We start from the raw sequence: 15,124 nt of genomic DNA on the forward strand, positions 1-15,124 counted from the left end.
TAAAAATTCTCATTACCAAAAGTGTATCAGTAGTTTTTCTAAGTCGCTATTATAGCAATGTTTGAACAAATTGTGTGGATTTTTGTTATTATATTATCCTAAGTTCCTTCTCATATTTGCAGATGTGAGAATAGATTGGCAAACCTTTAACTATCCTGAACCATCTGATCATAAACTGGTTGATCTTAACATCTGGTTTGGTGAAGCTTTTCCATCCAAACAACAAGAAACAAAACCTCATACGGTATTAGTAAAGTGTTTCATTTTGTAGATACTTTTTAAAATAGTCTCTGTGTGTACATAAACAACATATGCACAGTTTAGAGATGGCTTATGTGGCCCATTTAACAAACTGATGGCCAAATCTTCCTCTGTTTGCCACTTGTGCATGTAAACCTGATACATAAAACTTTGTATTTAATATTATATGTACAAAAATACATCAAATTATAAAAAAACATATCTGGATAGTTTTCACAGTTGAAAAAATACAAGTCAATGTGTTTGGTAGGAATAATTAAAGTGTATTGAGTATCCATCTAAAACACCATGATATATATAAATATATATATATACATGTAGTAGTGACATTATTTTCTAACTTTCAGTCGGAAACCAATTGTTCCACTACGCCTGAGAAAAATAATTTGGTAAGAGTTCGTGTAGAATCACATGATGGACAGAAATCAAATGTCCCGTTTCATATTGAACCCGACCAGATTGTTATACCAGGTATTATTACTTTGAATTAAACTTTGTTTATTGTATGTCTGAATACATTACATATTTCTTTAAATGATAACTTCAAACTGCCTAACTAATTGAAATGTACTTAAGTCTTTTTAACTTGTTTAAAATTATAAATGTTGTTTAACTATAATAACTTATTTAACCTTATGCTTGATAATTAATATAAATAAACTTGGAATAAAATTTATTTGTGATTAAACAGTCTATTTTTCATACTTGAGTTCATATTTTATTTTATCCACATTATCCAAATTATGGTAACAACTAGTCAATCACATAAGATTGTTGGCCGAAGTATTGGAAAACATTAAAAACGCTCCAATCTTCTTTGCCTTTTATTCAGCACAAAGCCATAACTCGGTATCAGTAATGTTTCAACCAACTTTGGGTACAAACTGTGATACTGTGATGGAAAAAGCTTGGAATTCATTTGCACTTGGATATTTAACTATATGTTCCAACACTACAAATAACAACACTGTAAGTGATGTTTCTCAGCCATTTTATGTCAATTTGTGTGCGTTTGCAAACCATGTTTATAAATTTTTATTTGAGGGGGTATCTGTTCATTTCGTCCTAAATGAAATGTGAATGCACACTGTGTTGGGGCAGCTTTATACACTTTGTGCCTGCTTGTGCATTAAATAAGCTTGAGCTAAATGTAAAACAGAGTTTTTTTTTTGTATGGCCGAAAATTTAGACTACCTATTAATGACCACTGGGTCAGGCAGGTCACACATACTGGTAGCAGCATCAAGCTTCAAATTAAGATACTCTCTTTAGGGAGCATTCCCTTAACCACTGTTCCACAGCACCATTGTATACCATGCTAACACTTTATTACATCAACAGGTGATACGAGAAGATAAATATGATGTTGACCCCATGAGATTAGAGATGACATCATTTGTCCGTATCGGTCAATTATCTATAGAAGCTGATGATGATGATGATTGTGACTTTATTGTTCCCATGCACCAACTACTCTATGTAAGTATGTCTGCAATCAAATAAAAAAGAAACAGAAACAGATTTGCACAAGTTAAATGCAGCCAAAGAAATAAAGATCCAAGTTCTTGTCATTTTGTTACAGTATTTCATAGAATGTTAAAATTGTTGCTACAGTTGAATTATTAAATGAAAATCATTTATTTATACTTTCGTGGTATTAACGGAAAAGGGGGTGCCCAATTTAAAATATCTCTTGCCCTGATTACTTGTGTGCAATATTGTTTTTGTGTATGGCTTAGAATTTAAATTTCTCCAAATTGCTCTAATTCTAAAGATCAAATAAACCTACAATGTTAGCAGCACCATTATGGGCGTATGTGTCCTTGGCAAGACACTTAATGAAAATTGCTCCAACCCAGTGGTCACACAAAAAAATTTGAAAAATCTTCTCCTCCCAAAAAAGTAACACACATGCTTACTCGTAACCTGGCACGAGGTGTATAAGACACACTCATGTTTAACAAATGTCGTTTTAGTAAGGTACATTCATTTAAAGTAATCCAACATTTAATGTATTTAAATTACTCAGGATCGCAATGAAAGAACTAAGTTGAGGTCAATCTCACTGACCAACTTCACAGAGACTTGCCTCTCGTTCGGTCTTTCATTGAAATCTCCTTTCTTCTTCCGATCTTCTGTGATGTCACAAGAGTGCCAGAATCTTGCAAGAAATCGATTAAACCCACAATCCAATATTAAGGTTAGTGTCATTATTATACAACGTATGTTGTGTTTTGATTTTAGATGGTAAATTTGGGGTAATTGGTCAACTCTGGCTAAACCACACGCCCCTAGCATGTCTCGTAATGGGATCTCACCTATAAATATGTTTTGATTTCAAGTGCTGTTTTTGTCACTCATGTTCTGGGAAAAGTTCCTTGGGTTGATGTTAATGGTTTTTACAAAATGGGATTTCAGAAATCACGCAACTAATGATTCATACATGCAAACAACACATTCATAGTGTGTAAATAATTTTATTTTTCTGCCTTGTCGGGGTAATTTGAACACAAACTATACCTTAAAGCAATGCTGTAGAAAGAATAACTTAAAAACGCTTTTCACCTTCGCATGGCGAAGCAACCACAGTCGTTATAATGCGGATATCCTATTTTATTTTGGCCGCTTATGAACCACTACCACAGGCAAAATGTTGTGCGTATGACAATCATTGTACAGACTGTTTACATGCGTCATGCCTTTTAACCCCTGCTTTAAACGGATACTATTTGTATCCATACACGTGTGCTAAAAAGGCACAACAAAACGTAAAAGTGTCTCGTGATATTATAAATCATAACTCTCATTTAGTGACCTATTGTATGAACCTATTAATGCGGTCATAATCGTTATTCATCTACAATCTGTTGCTGCATCATATCTATACTTATATGGAATGAACACAGCTGTATGATTCATACCTGTGTAAATTTTACTCGTACCGTTGTATAGTTGCGTGTAACTAATATCTGTCATTACGCTAAGTTACTTAACGAAAGCAGGTATATTTTACTCTGTTCTCGTACTTAAGTTATTAATATTTTTGCTTGCATTTATTTATTTAATAGCATAATAGTTGGCAATTAGAGAGAAATGGCTTGCAGTTTATTTCACCGTCAGGTCATATTATCAGCTCTGCTTTTCTTGCTTCAAAAAGCGCAAGCCTGTCCAAGTGCGTGTGAATGTTATGGTACAACAGTCAACTGTACAGGTCGCAATCTCGTTTCTATACCAGCCAATATACCATCTAACGCTGTGACTTTACTGTTGGGCCACAATAAAATATCTTCAGTGTCTACAACCGACTTGTCGGATTTAGATGAACTACGGATTCTGGATTTAAGTCACAACGAGCTTACAGCATTACACCACGAGCAATTCGTTTTCCAAAATAGCCCAAAACTCGAGGATCTTCGTCTAGACTTCAACAAAATTAGTTTTGAACTTGACGGATTTGCCGAACCATTCGTTGGTCTTGAAGATTCCTTAAAGCGGCTATCAATATCTCACAATCTCATATCCGGTACATTAAAACGGTACCAACTGAAATACCACTATAAGCTACAGTATCTGGATCTAAGCTACAACGTAATTACTGCAATACAAACCAATGCATTCCCCGCCTCACTTACAAACCTCAATATCGCTTACAACAAAATAATCCTGTGGTCAAGATCTCTACGAAGTGCTACAGGTCTTAAAACTTTGGACGTGAGAGGTTTAGCAATGACAGGAATGACTTCGTCGTATTTTCAGTATTCACAATCGTTAGAAAGTCTAAAAATATCCGGAAGTCGACTCACGTCTGTCTTTGGTTCCCTACTGTACGGTTTAGAAGCGCTGAAGTATGTCGAAATTAGTGATAGTAAAATTACAACACTTCCAGCTCGTTTCTTTTCCTATACTCCACTTCTAACAGTAGCCAACCTAACAAATAACTTGATTAGCAGCTTTGAATCCGACGTGACAGCAAGTAAACTAGAGAAACTGATATTAGATCAAAACGTATTATCAGATTTCTCGTTTCTTACCAAATTTTCCACCTCATGGTCGACAATGAAGTTGCTATCTTTAAAATCGAATGATATTTCAACCTCGCCTGCCTTAGCTGTTAAAGAATTTCCAAACCTTGAAACGCTTGTCGTCGCGTACAATCGGATCTCTGACGTCACACCTATGAAGTCATCAAAGTTGGTCACAATTGACTTGTCCTATAATTCGATCGATTCGGTCAAACCAGCAGTATTTGAAAATTGCTCTGCGCTTACAAATGTTGATTTTTCAGGCAATAGGATCGCTAGTTTGGCGCAGGATTTTGAACCAAGTTCTATTCAATGGTCATTGTCTGTTAACCCGTGGGATTGCGGTTGTAATTTGGTTACTACATACCAAGCTTTGCAGAGTTCGTCCGCACGTTTTACATGCGGGCAGTCAGCCACACCAGCTACAGAATGCTTTGTGTGTTCAACACCGTCGAATCTGAATGGTCAGTCCATCGCTAATGTGATCAACAGTGTTTCTGCATCGTGTGGTGTAAGTGTACCGCCACACGTACCTGTTGTGGGTGTATCACCTGTAACTGGTAATTACACCATTGGTGTCTCCAATCCCAACAAAAGTACACCAGTTAGCAGCGCTGTTATTGGAGCAGTTGTAGCTGTGACTATGGTTTTACTGATCGCTATCCTAGTTCTTGTATACCTCAAGCACCGTGGCAAATTTCCAAAGAAGCCTAACACTCGTGGTGAAAGTATAGTTCCAATAGCAAATGCTGACGTAGCGACTTACTGCGAACTTAACGAGAATACAATCGAGTCCAACAACTACGAACAAATTTCATCAGCAGCCTATGTATACGGCACTATCGACGATAAAGTTCAATACAGTTATGCTAAGAATGACACCAGTGGTAAATACGCAATGGCAGATCCTATTAATCCTATAGTTAAAAGACGAGATGGGCAACTGACTGCATCAGATAATAAGATTGCAAACCGTTTATCAGCAGTTGAAGCCTATATTCTACCCGAGAGCACACCAAAGAAAAATGCAGCAGAACCATCAGCTCCGCCTATAGAAAGCAACCCATATTTAACCCCAATACCAATGCCCAATGGCAAGTTCAACTTCGGACAAACACCCGCGTCGCCCTACATGGAATTAGATAGCCGTGCCTCTCCCAATGCATATGAACTTGACTAGTTTATCAGTGCCTTAATACTATAAAATTGTACATAAATTTATACAAAGTCGTTTTTTTTTATTTTAATATTTTTGCACTGAATACTGTATTAGTTTCGCGATATTTTTGCCCAAATTTGGTATGATACCGCGAGTCAAATGCCATTGGGGCATCAGTATTTCGTCTATGACGTCAAACTTGTAATGGCGCCCGAGTCTCATGTTAAAAACACATCATAATATAAAGTGCAGTGTATAAAAATGGATCGTGTTTATACTAATGTTTTGTTGAAACTGTATATTAAATCTTGACGTCACATTTTTATTGTGTTGTTTTATGAATAGAAACATGTATTTACGTGTGAAATTCAATCTTAAACTTATTCTACCTATCTCAAAAGTTGTTTTTATTTTTAATAAATAAAATGCAGACGAAAGTCGTGTTTACCGCGTTTCACCCCACGTTATGTTACGAAATACGCACTTGTTATAAAAATAACAAACGTGCGCGTAAAGAAAACTATACTAGACGAAAACTCCACCAGTCACCTCACAACTCGGTGAAATGTGTAACAGAGTTCTTCAGTAATTGCTTGAAGTTTTTTGTGAGTCAGGGCACTTGCGAGCACTACAAAACACGTTGCCAAAGTGTTTCCTTTCTTTAAACCTGGCGATCACTAGGAACAGAATGTAGTTGTTCCTGGTTCAGACATACAGAGAAAACAAGTGCGACAGATTAACAGGTTTAGCTAGTATTTGTTACCAAGTACCCCAGTTTGGGTCGCATTATATATAAACCTAATTATAAGGTTACTTTTCTTTCTCAGAAAGCAAATGCAAAAACCCGAAGGTGCTTTAGGTATACGATATCAAAAGTGGGGTTTTCGTAAATGTTAAATCGGTCTAATCTAAAGTTCTTTTAAGAAAATGGTTTCCACTAGCAATTATGGCGTTACTGCTATGAGAGCAATACTAGGCATTATTTTGGCTTGTCTGTCTTTCCCTGCATTGTGTAAGGCTTGTCCAACCGTGTGTGAATGCACCAACAATCTTGTCAATTGCTCGAATCGTGGACTTATGGATTTTCCAAGTGGTATACCGAGTACAACTGTTACTTTGCTGCTGGACCACAACAAGTTATCTCATCTACAATATCCAAACTACTTCAATTACCTTTCATTGAAAAGTCTTTCAGTTTTAGACTTAAGCTACAACCAAATTCGAAGTTTGCAAAACAGGCAGTTTGCTAAACTGCAAGCACTCACGCGCCTGCACTTAAGCCATAACAGGATAACCGTACCTCAAAATGTCACCGACCCATTTGGCGGCGTTTGTCAGACCCTCAGAAGATTAGATGTAAGCCATAATAAATTTAGTGGGGAAATCAGCAGACGTATATTTGGTTCTTGCAAATCTCTGTTCCATTTAGATTTCAGCCACAATCTTTTTACCAACGTGGCATCCCGGGCTTTCCCAAGTAATCTAAGGTCATTGAACATGTCGTTTAATGGAGTGTCTATCTTATCTACATCTCTGCTTGGTTTACATTCACTTAGAGTATTAGAGTACAAAGGATGTCAGATGTCAAGTTTAACACACCCGTATTTAATCAACTCTCCCAACCTTGATACGTTACGCATATCCGCACCACGTCTGTCTCTTCTTGCCTCTAATTTTTTAACCGGACTCAATTCCCTTAAAACTCTTGAAATAACTCAAGCTTACAAACTTTCCAGCATAGCCGACCATTTCTTATCCCGTGTCCCAAGCCTGAGGTATCTTACAATAAAGCACAGCCCATTGAAAAAGCTACCAGAAACATTTTTCTCTCGAACCGCCAGAATCCGCCGCATAACTTTAAATGAAAACCAATTAAAGGAAAATGACTTTTTATTAAAAACTTCACACCAGTTTTCAAATTTAGAACACTTGTCACTGAAATCGAACAACTTCTCTCGATTCCATTTTCCTGTGCATTTATTTCCACAACTCCGTTCTATTGACCTCAGCAACAACTACATAACTCAAGCCATGCAAGAAATGACGTCATCAAGCCTGATCGCAATTGACCTATCCAACAACTCGATTGCCTCAATCAGCCCGACTTTGTTTTTAAATTGTTCAGCTTTGCAAAAGGTTGACATATCGGGCAATAAAGTAACTCATTTTCCACCAATAGCAGTGAATAGAAACAACACAAATCTTACAATAGATTGGTTGGTGAAAGACAATCCTTGGACTTGTGACTGCGAACAGTTAAAAACTTACCAGTATCTGTTAAACAACACATGGCTTAACGTATCATGTGGGTATAAAAATGGAACTCCATATAAACCCTGTATCGTATGTGCAACTCCGAAATTCGTCGATGGTAAATCACTCTCAGAAAGATATGACCCTGCAAACTTGCATTTCTGCAGACTAAACGGGTTCAGAAGTCGTCTTTTTGAGCCAGACGATACTACCACGCTTGATTATAAAATATTTATCCTGGCTGGAGCCGCCGGATTCATCAGTATTATATTTATTACAGCTTTGCTTTGCTTTTTTCGTTGCAAGCGTATGAAAAAGAGAAAATATTCTTCTACAACTGGTGAAACAACGTTACCTATTACCAACAGTGACGAACATGTCCGTGAGCGAAACAGCTACACCAGTACAACACAGGTCGGAATATACAATGTTGACACGACAGAAACGAAGAACAAAGAACGTCCATTACCGCTCGTTGATAATGTATTTGAAGATGATCACGAATACAATGTAATAGATTCAGCGGAGCAGGTGTACTGTTTGTGTGACAACGAACCAGTCAATGACAATGTGAATAATGAAGATACAATGGATGCCACACGCCCATACCAGCATTACCAATCGCCGACGTCTCTAAATATGATGACTCCTCTCACGGACACGACTGATATTGACAGCACGAACCCTTACCACGTCCCAAGATCCCTCTCCGTATCTAGCCCTCCTTTAGTTAATATAGGCGGTGAAAATGAACCCCATTATCAAATTCCACGCAAGTCAACATCCTCAGGTGGCCACCAGGAGATGAGTGTTGCTGAAAAACGTGTTTCAGCGATTGAAATTTATATTCTACCCGAAACGACACCACAGCAAGGCAGTCGCTTTTTAAAAAGCGACAAGCGAACGCCTTCACCACCATTAGAGAACAAAGCAACAATACCATCTTCGAATAACATTTTTCGCGAAGGTTCATACATGGAGTTAAACTGAGCACATTATAATGAACTTTTTTGGTATTTTTTATTCCCTGTTTTGACCTTTGCATGCCACCGTGTGTGTGTACGTGTTGTGTGTGTAATAAATATATAACCAGTGATTACAGAACATGTACAATTGACGTAATAATCTGTACATCCGGTTCATCCCCGCAGCGTCATTACAGCATCCTGCTATACCATCTTTCAAAAACACCAATGATGTAATTTTCGCGCATTTCTTTGTTTTCTAAAATAGACTCTCGTAAAACTGCTTGCCAAAATGCCTAATAATGATTTTGCATTCACATGAAACAATCGAACCAATTTTTTCTCCATATTTGATAATAAATCTATCAGAATGTAGCTTGAGTTTGTGCGGTTTGTCATATTATTAACTTTATTTTGTCTCTGCGGTTACATTGTAACCGTTACAGTGGTAGGGTGGGGGGAGATGGGACACCTTTTTAGCACTTATTATCCAAATATCCGATCGTGTTTTAAACAACTAACAACGGTATGTATAGGAGTCGTGGAATAATGTTTTATATTACCATGATGTTCTTTGTTTACTTTCAAATGGGACGCGAACACAAAGTTAAAAGGTGTCGCTTTCTACCCTCTCCCACTATATTGAAGTTTAAAAAAAGAAGTAACGATAAAATGACTGTCGTTATGGGAAGGTGGGGCAAGAAGGTGGGTCGTTTTTTTATTCTCCGTTTTCGTTTCTTTTGTTAGTTAACAAAGAATATTTAGAGATTTATATAACCATAGCCCCCCGACTCTAAAAGAGCATTTTCAGGAAATAGATTTTTGTTCCAACGGTATCCCAACTTACCCCACAGACTATGTAGTAGGGCGGGAAAAGACGGGACACTTTTAGCACGTAATATTAAAAAATGATTGTGTTTTAAACAATTACCAGTGGTCTATGCTGTGAGTCGTGAGGATATGGGTTTCTCTTCTTAGAATGTTCTTTGTTTACTACCAAATGAAACGAGAAAATAGAGAAAAAGGTGTCCCATCTTCCCCCATCCTACTTGAACACGCAAAAAAATTGAAAGAGAAATACTAAACGTGTTGGATAGAACATATAGGTATATTCTATTATTATCATTCATTGTAGCTACACAATTTAGCTGTACCTATTTGCTTTAATTTGTCGTAGTTACTACACTATAATCTGTTTACCATCTTGTGTTTCGTATTTCCTCTGTTACGTCATAATTTCACGCTGCGAGGTAATAGACAATACTAACCAGAAGTGAATCAACGTAACTCCGCATACGAATATTATGTAGCCCAGACAGCAACACGTATATCAGTTTATGGTGATTTATATACGAAGTCTAAAGTCTAAACTAATAGATTTTTCCTCAGTTTATCAACAGATATGAAAAACAGGTTAAGCTGCGTTTTATTGTTTCTCTTATACTGTATATGTCGATTGAAAGCTACTGAAACAAACTGTTTTAACGCATGCCGTTGTGCTGGTCAACATGTTTATTGCGAAAACAGGCAGCTGACTAATATTTCGTGGATGTTTCCTCGTAACACAAGTTCAATATCACTGAGCGGTAACAGGTATGTGTGTATGTATAACGGTAGAGTGGGGGAAGATGGGACATCTTATTATTCTTTTTTCTCGTCCTATTTGGTAGTAAACAAAGAACATTCAAAATATTATAAAACTGTATCCTCGCGACTCCAATAGACCGTTGTTAATTGTTTAAAACACGATCACGATATCTGGATATTCTGTGCTAAAGTTGTCCCATCTTCCCCCACCCTGCTATATCTAATATAGACCATACAGCGCTCTTTGTTATGGTTTATCATGCACGTTGGTTGCAGGTTACGTTACATACCGGAAACTGCTTTTACAGAAGCAAGTAGCAGCATCAGGGCACTGGATTTCTCACACAACAAACTTGCGACCTTCCCTCGAGACGTACTCAAACTAACAATCGGATTAAAAACCCTAAACCTATCGAATAATGAAATAGTCATCACAATTCAAGACTTGCAGACGCCTCTGTTTAACAGAAACTTGCGCGTATTGGATCTAAGCAACAACCGTATAGCATACGTCACACCCGCGTTGTTCAGCTCGCTAAGGAATTTGGTGCGGTTGCATTTACATGGGAACAGTTTGACAATCTTCAGTCTGCATTTCGTCGTATACTCCCCCTATTTAAAAGAACTTACTCTTCAAAACAACGAAATTGCGAACCTAGCGTTCCATGTCGGGGTCGGTATAACAGATCTAAACTTAACGCAAAACAAATTCAAGTTTACCAACAACAGCGAAATATTTAAAGCTACAACGTCGCTGAAACGTTTGTGGATTGGACATGCTGGACTTCAATATTTCCCCATTACATTCAATGGTATCAACAGCATAGAAGAACTTACTATATCCCACATAAGCCAAGCAAAGATCGACACGACCATATTACAACCATGCGCTAACAGTTTAAAAAAGTTGTATTTGAACGGGGGAAACTTAACTGTTTTGGATGTAGGAAAAATGAAAGTGTTACGGCGTCTAGGTGTATCTAACATGCACAGTTTAACAACGCTAAGGCTTGAGCATATACCTCTGTCTACGTTAGAAAATCTAGCACTCAGAGGTATTGAGGGTTTATCTCAAGTTTATCTTGATCAACTTGGTTTAGCAGAATTCTCATCAACGAGTTTTTCAACCCCAAACCACATCACACATTTAAGTACCAGAGGAAATTTCATCCGACTTTTAACCAACGATTCGTTTACAACGCTTGGCAACTTGCGGAGTTTAAACCTGAGTCGCAACCGTATTTCCCATATCGATTCAGGCGCTTTCGCGGGGTTATTAAATCTAGAGATTTTGGATCTGAGTGATAATAGACTGACCGTATTCGACGGGTCCATTGTAAACTCTCCACAGCTAAACACGTTGATTTTATCGAATAACTTCCTTGTAAGATTATCATTCAATCCGAATGCTGCATCTATTACAAACCTAGATATAAGAAACAACAGAATCCAAAATTTCCCAAGTTTTCCGAACCACCATTTCCAAGCACGATTATCCGGCAACCACTGGCAATGCACTTGTTCTATGCTGAACAGCTTATCCCGCATTGATGTGCTTGATTCCTGCGACGGTAACAACACTTGCGTGTATTGTGACACACCTCCAGAATTTCAAGGTCAAAAAATTTCTTCAATATCCAGCAAATGCGTAGAAGCCGCTAAAGAGCCAATTCGTATTGAAATTATCCTTGCTGCGGTGTTAGGTGTTGTACTGGTTGTCACTATTCTGGTTTTGATTATATGGAAAGTTCGCAGAATTCACCAGAAATCAAAGAGAGAATCGAGTTCAAATAACAACCGTAATTTCACTACGGTTGTTTACCAAAGAGCTTAAAATCTTCTGGCGTGATTTTTCCCGGATTTTGTCTCAGAGTGCTACGGTTAATTCATACTTGTGCTGTGTTTTGTTACATTGCGTTTTTATTAAAATTTCTTTTTTTAAAATTCGTGTTGTTTAACGTTATTAGCCTGTACAGGTGTCATAATTGATACAAGCACCACGCTTCGCGCGTATCATCAACTTTTTAGGGGGTTGAGCTTTGGGCTAAATGCACATGCTTTGCCACATGACTTTACCCATAGAGGATATGAATATCTATCTATAGAAAAGCACGGCTTACTATAGTTGTCTCTAGTAATCCGTGGTAAAAGCTGTACATATGCACATGCACATGCCCTTCGTACCTTTTCATGGATAAACATTCATTTCTTATAAAATAGTGTGCAGATAGCACATTACTATTTCGGTTTTGCTATTTTTTCTATTATGCGTTATAACTCGCCGCCTTAAAGTAGGTTGCGTATTTGTTGAATTATATACCGGTATCCCTGTGATTCTAAACGAACGATGTTAATTGTTAAACACGTTTAGGAAGATATTATGTGCTAAAGGCATCCATCTTACCTCACACGACTCAATTTTATATTGAACGTGAAATCGTTTAACCATAAGGTTTACTACATAGTAAGCGGTGCTAAACTTTTTAAACAATAACTATTGCCTACTTTATACTATAACTGTTAAAAACGGCATAATATGTTTCATGATACGATATCCAGGTACAAGTCGGATTTCGAGTGATGGAAAAATTCCTTGAAGATTTGAAAACCATTGAAAGTGGCCAGGAAGTATCTGGTGTGCGTGTTTGCCATGATGACTTAACAGGTGGTTTATATTCACATAATATTTAGACTTGTATTGTATTGGCCTTGTATGATGTTTCATTATCATTGCTTGTGTATCATCGCGTGGCGGGTCGGTTTTATAGCGGACTCTATAACACGAGTTGACTATATTACATATAGTAGGTTGGGGGAAGATGGGACACCTTTTTATTCTATTTTATCGTCCAATTTTTAGGTAAACAAAGAACGTTTAAAGAAATATAAAACAGTATCCTCACGACTTCATAGACCATCGTTAAATGTTTAAACACGGCCAGGAAACTTGATAATATGTTCTAAAGGTGTCCCGTCTGCCCCCACCCTACTATATATCATTTTGTTCTACCCGGTTAAGGCTCTATGGCAAGACATGCAAGGAGCTAGGATTTTGATTTGCGGTGGCAAAGTACATCCCAGTATATATATATAGTAGGGTGGGGGAAGGTGGGACATCTTTAGCACATAATATTTAAATATCCTGATTGCGTTTTAAACAATTAAGAACGGTCTGTGGTGGTCGTGACCATACGGTTTAATAATTTTTTGAATGTTTTTTATTTACTACCAAATGGGACGAGATATTAGAATGAAAATGCGTCCCATCTTCCCCCACCCTACTATATATTGTATATGGTTCATACCTAGTTCTTATACGCTTGCATGTTACCGAGTGGAAACATTTTTAGTTGTTAGTTTTTCTGTATTACTGCTAACTTGGAAACCCCATCAGTGGCCACTGAGTTAAAGCAATATGAACGTTAATAAGTGACTTTCACACTAAAAAACGCGCAAAAATGGTAGCATCATCTAGCTTCGAACCTGGTATCCTTGAAGTTATTCTTTAATTCTTATTTGTGCATCATTTTTAATAGGAAAACGTCAAAAAAATGTTTTACCTTTTAAACAGGTACCTCGAAGTTAGAATACCAAGACGAGCTGACGATACGTTACAACAATGGAGTTAATCAATGCTACCCTCTGCTTGCGTTTGTTCATCTACCAAGTTTCAATCTTAGTCAAGATTCGATCGAGTTTGGTGTCTGTTTTGTGGACCAGGAACAACTCTGTTACGTCACAATTACCAATCCAAGTTACTCAGAATCACACTGGAGCGTTGAAGCATTAGGTGGGAGACGTTTTGAATGAATACTGCCTGTAACCAATGGGTAATGAGTTGAACGCCCGTCGCTGCTACCATTGTGGGCGTATGTATGTAATGTATGTAACTTACTTTATCCTCGTGTGGCCGGAAAACGACAATCGTTATCACACGGGTTTAACACCTCGTGCCAGCTTACGAGTTATCATGTATGTTACTTTGTGGGTGATTATTTTTTTTTGGATTTTTTCATTTTTTTTATGTATGGCTGATAATTTGGACAACCCATTAGTGACCACTGGGTTGGAGCAATTGTCGTTAAGTGTCTTGCCCAAGGACGCATACGCCCACAATGGTAGCAGCGGCGAGCCTTGAACCCATTACCTAATGGTTACAGACATGCGCGCTAACCACTACGCCACGGCGCCGGACACGTGTCCTTGAGCAAGACACTTAACGGCAATTGCGCCAACCCAGTGGCCACTAAGGGTTTGTCCAAACTATCAGCCATATATATATAAAAAAAACATAAAAAAAATATTTACCCACAAAGTTATAACGACTGTCGTTTTCCGGCCACGCGAGGATAAAGTAAGTTACATTCATTCATTAACATCATGGGTGTACAAGTTAATAACATGGGTATACTAATTCATGCACCTGTGCACGCTAATGAGTTACCATGTATGTGACTTTGTAGGTGTATTTTGTCTATTTTTTTTACTATACTTTGACAATTTGGACGAACAATTAGTGACCACTAATTTGGGGCAATGAATTTATACATTGTTAACATATTTACAATACATTCAGAACCCATCGACCACAGCAAAGGGGAAGTGGTGATTGAACCAACACATGGAGTTCTAGAAGCTTCCGAAAGTTTCACCTCGAAAAACAAAACGAAGTTGGCCGTTCGTTTTATTCCAAGGTTTGTGGCATTATGCTGTATTCATAGGGCAATGGTAGTTTCTGTATTACTGACAATTTAGACTACCCATGAGTGACCACTTGGTTGGAGCAATTACCGTTATATGTCCTGCCCAAGGACACATATACGACCACAATGGTAGGGGTGTCAACCCTCTGCAGATAACTATGTTATCGCATATAG

The 15,124-nt window shown here is 37.7% G+C and overlaps 3 protein-coding genes across 3 annotated transcripts in view; all 3 read left to right on the forward strand.

Annotated features, from left to right (window-relative positions):
- Positions 1-15,124, forward strand: part of LOC149735463 (deleted in lung and esophageal cancer protein 1-like) — a 30,360-nt gene that overhangs the window by 14,564 nt on the left and 672 nt on the right. The window contains exons 27-34 of the mRNA XM_089878340.1: positions 123-244; positions 609-732; positions 1,094-1,230; positions 1,603-1,740; positions 2,291-2,461; positions 12,807-12,912; positions 13,819-14,037; positions 14,824-14,941. Coding sequence (XP_089734466.1) covers positions 123-244; positions 609-732; positions 1,094-1,230; positions 1,603-1,740; positions 2,291-2,461; positions 12,807-12,912; positions 13,819-14,037; positions 14,824-14,941 — 1,135 coding nt within the window. The remainder of the gene's footprint in view (positions 1-122; positions 245-608; positions 733-1,093; positions 1,231-1,602; positions 1,741-2,290; positions 2,462-12,806; positions 12,913-13,818; positions 14,038-14,823; positions 14,942-15,124) is intronic.
- Positions 2,547-5,879, forward strand: LOC149735464 (uncharacterized). Its single transcript, XM_089878350.1, has one exon. It carries the CDS (start codon positions 3,355-3,357, stop codon positions 5,461-5,463), a length of 2,109 nt encoding a protein of 702 aa, XP_089734476.1. The 5' UTR covers positions 2,547-3,354; the 3' UTR covers positions 5,464-5,879.
- On the forward strand, positions 6,254-12,191 carry LOC149735465 (uncharacterized). Its single transcript, XM_089878599.1, has 3 exons — positions 6,254-8,682; positions 10,033-10,253; positions 10,524-12,191. Exons 1-3 carry the CDS (start codon positions 6,370-6,372, stop codon positions 12,079-12,081), a joined length of 4,092 nt encoding a protein of 1,363 aa, XP_089734725.1. The 5' UTR covers positions 6,254-6,369; the 3' UTR covers positions 12,082-12,191.

The sequence above is a fragment of the Ciona robusta genome, chromosome 5 (assembly GCF_009617815.1).
Source record: "Ciona robusta chromosome 5, ASM961781v2".
Taxonomy (NCBI): domain Eukaryota; kingdom Metazoa; phylum Chordata; class Ascidiacea; order Phlebobranchia; family Cionidae; genus Ciona; species Ciona robusta.

Coding starts and splice junctions, on each gene's coding strand:
- LOC149735464 (XM_089878350.1), top strand. CDS start 3,355: ATGGCTTGCAGTTTATTTCACCGTCAGGTCATATTATCAGCTCTGCTT.
- LOC149735465 (XM_089878599.1), top strand. CDS start 6,370: ATGGTTTCCACTAGCAATTATGGCGTTACTGCTATGAGAGCAATACTA. Junction 8,683..10,032: donor GTTCATACATGGAGTTAAAC/TGAGCACATTAT, acceptor AAAGTCTAAACT/AATAGATTTTTCCTCAGTTT. Junction 10,254..10,523: donor ATATCACTGAGCGGTAACAG/GTATGTGTGTAT, acceptor CGTTGGTTGCAG/GTTACGTTACATACCGGAAA.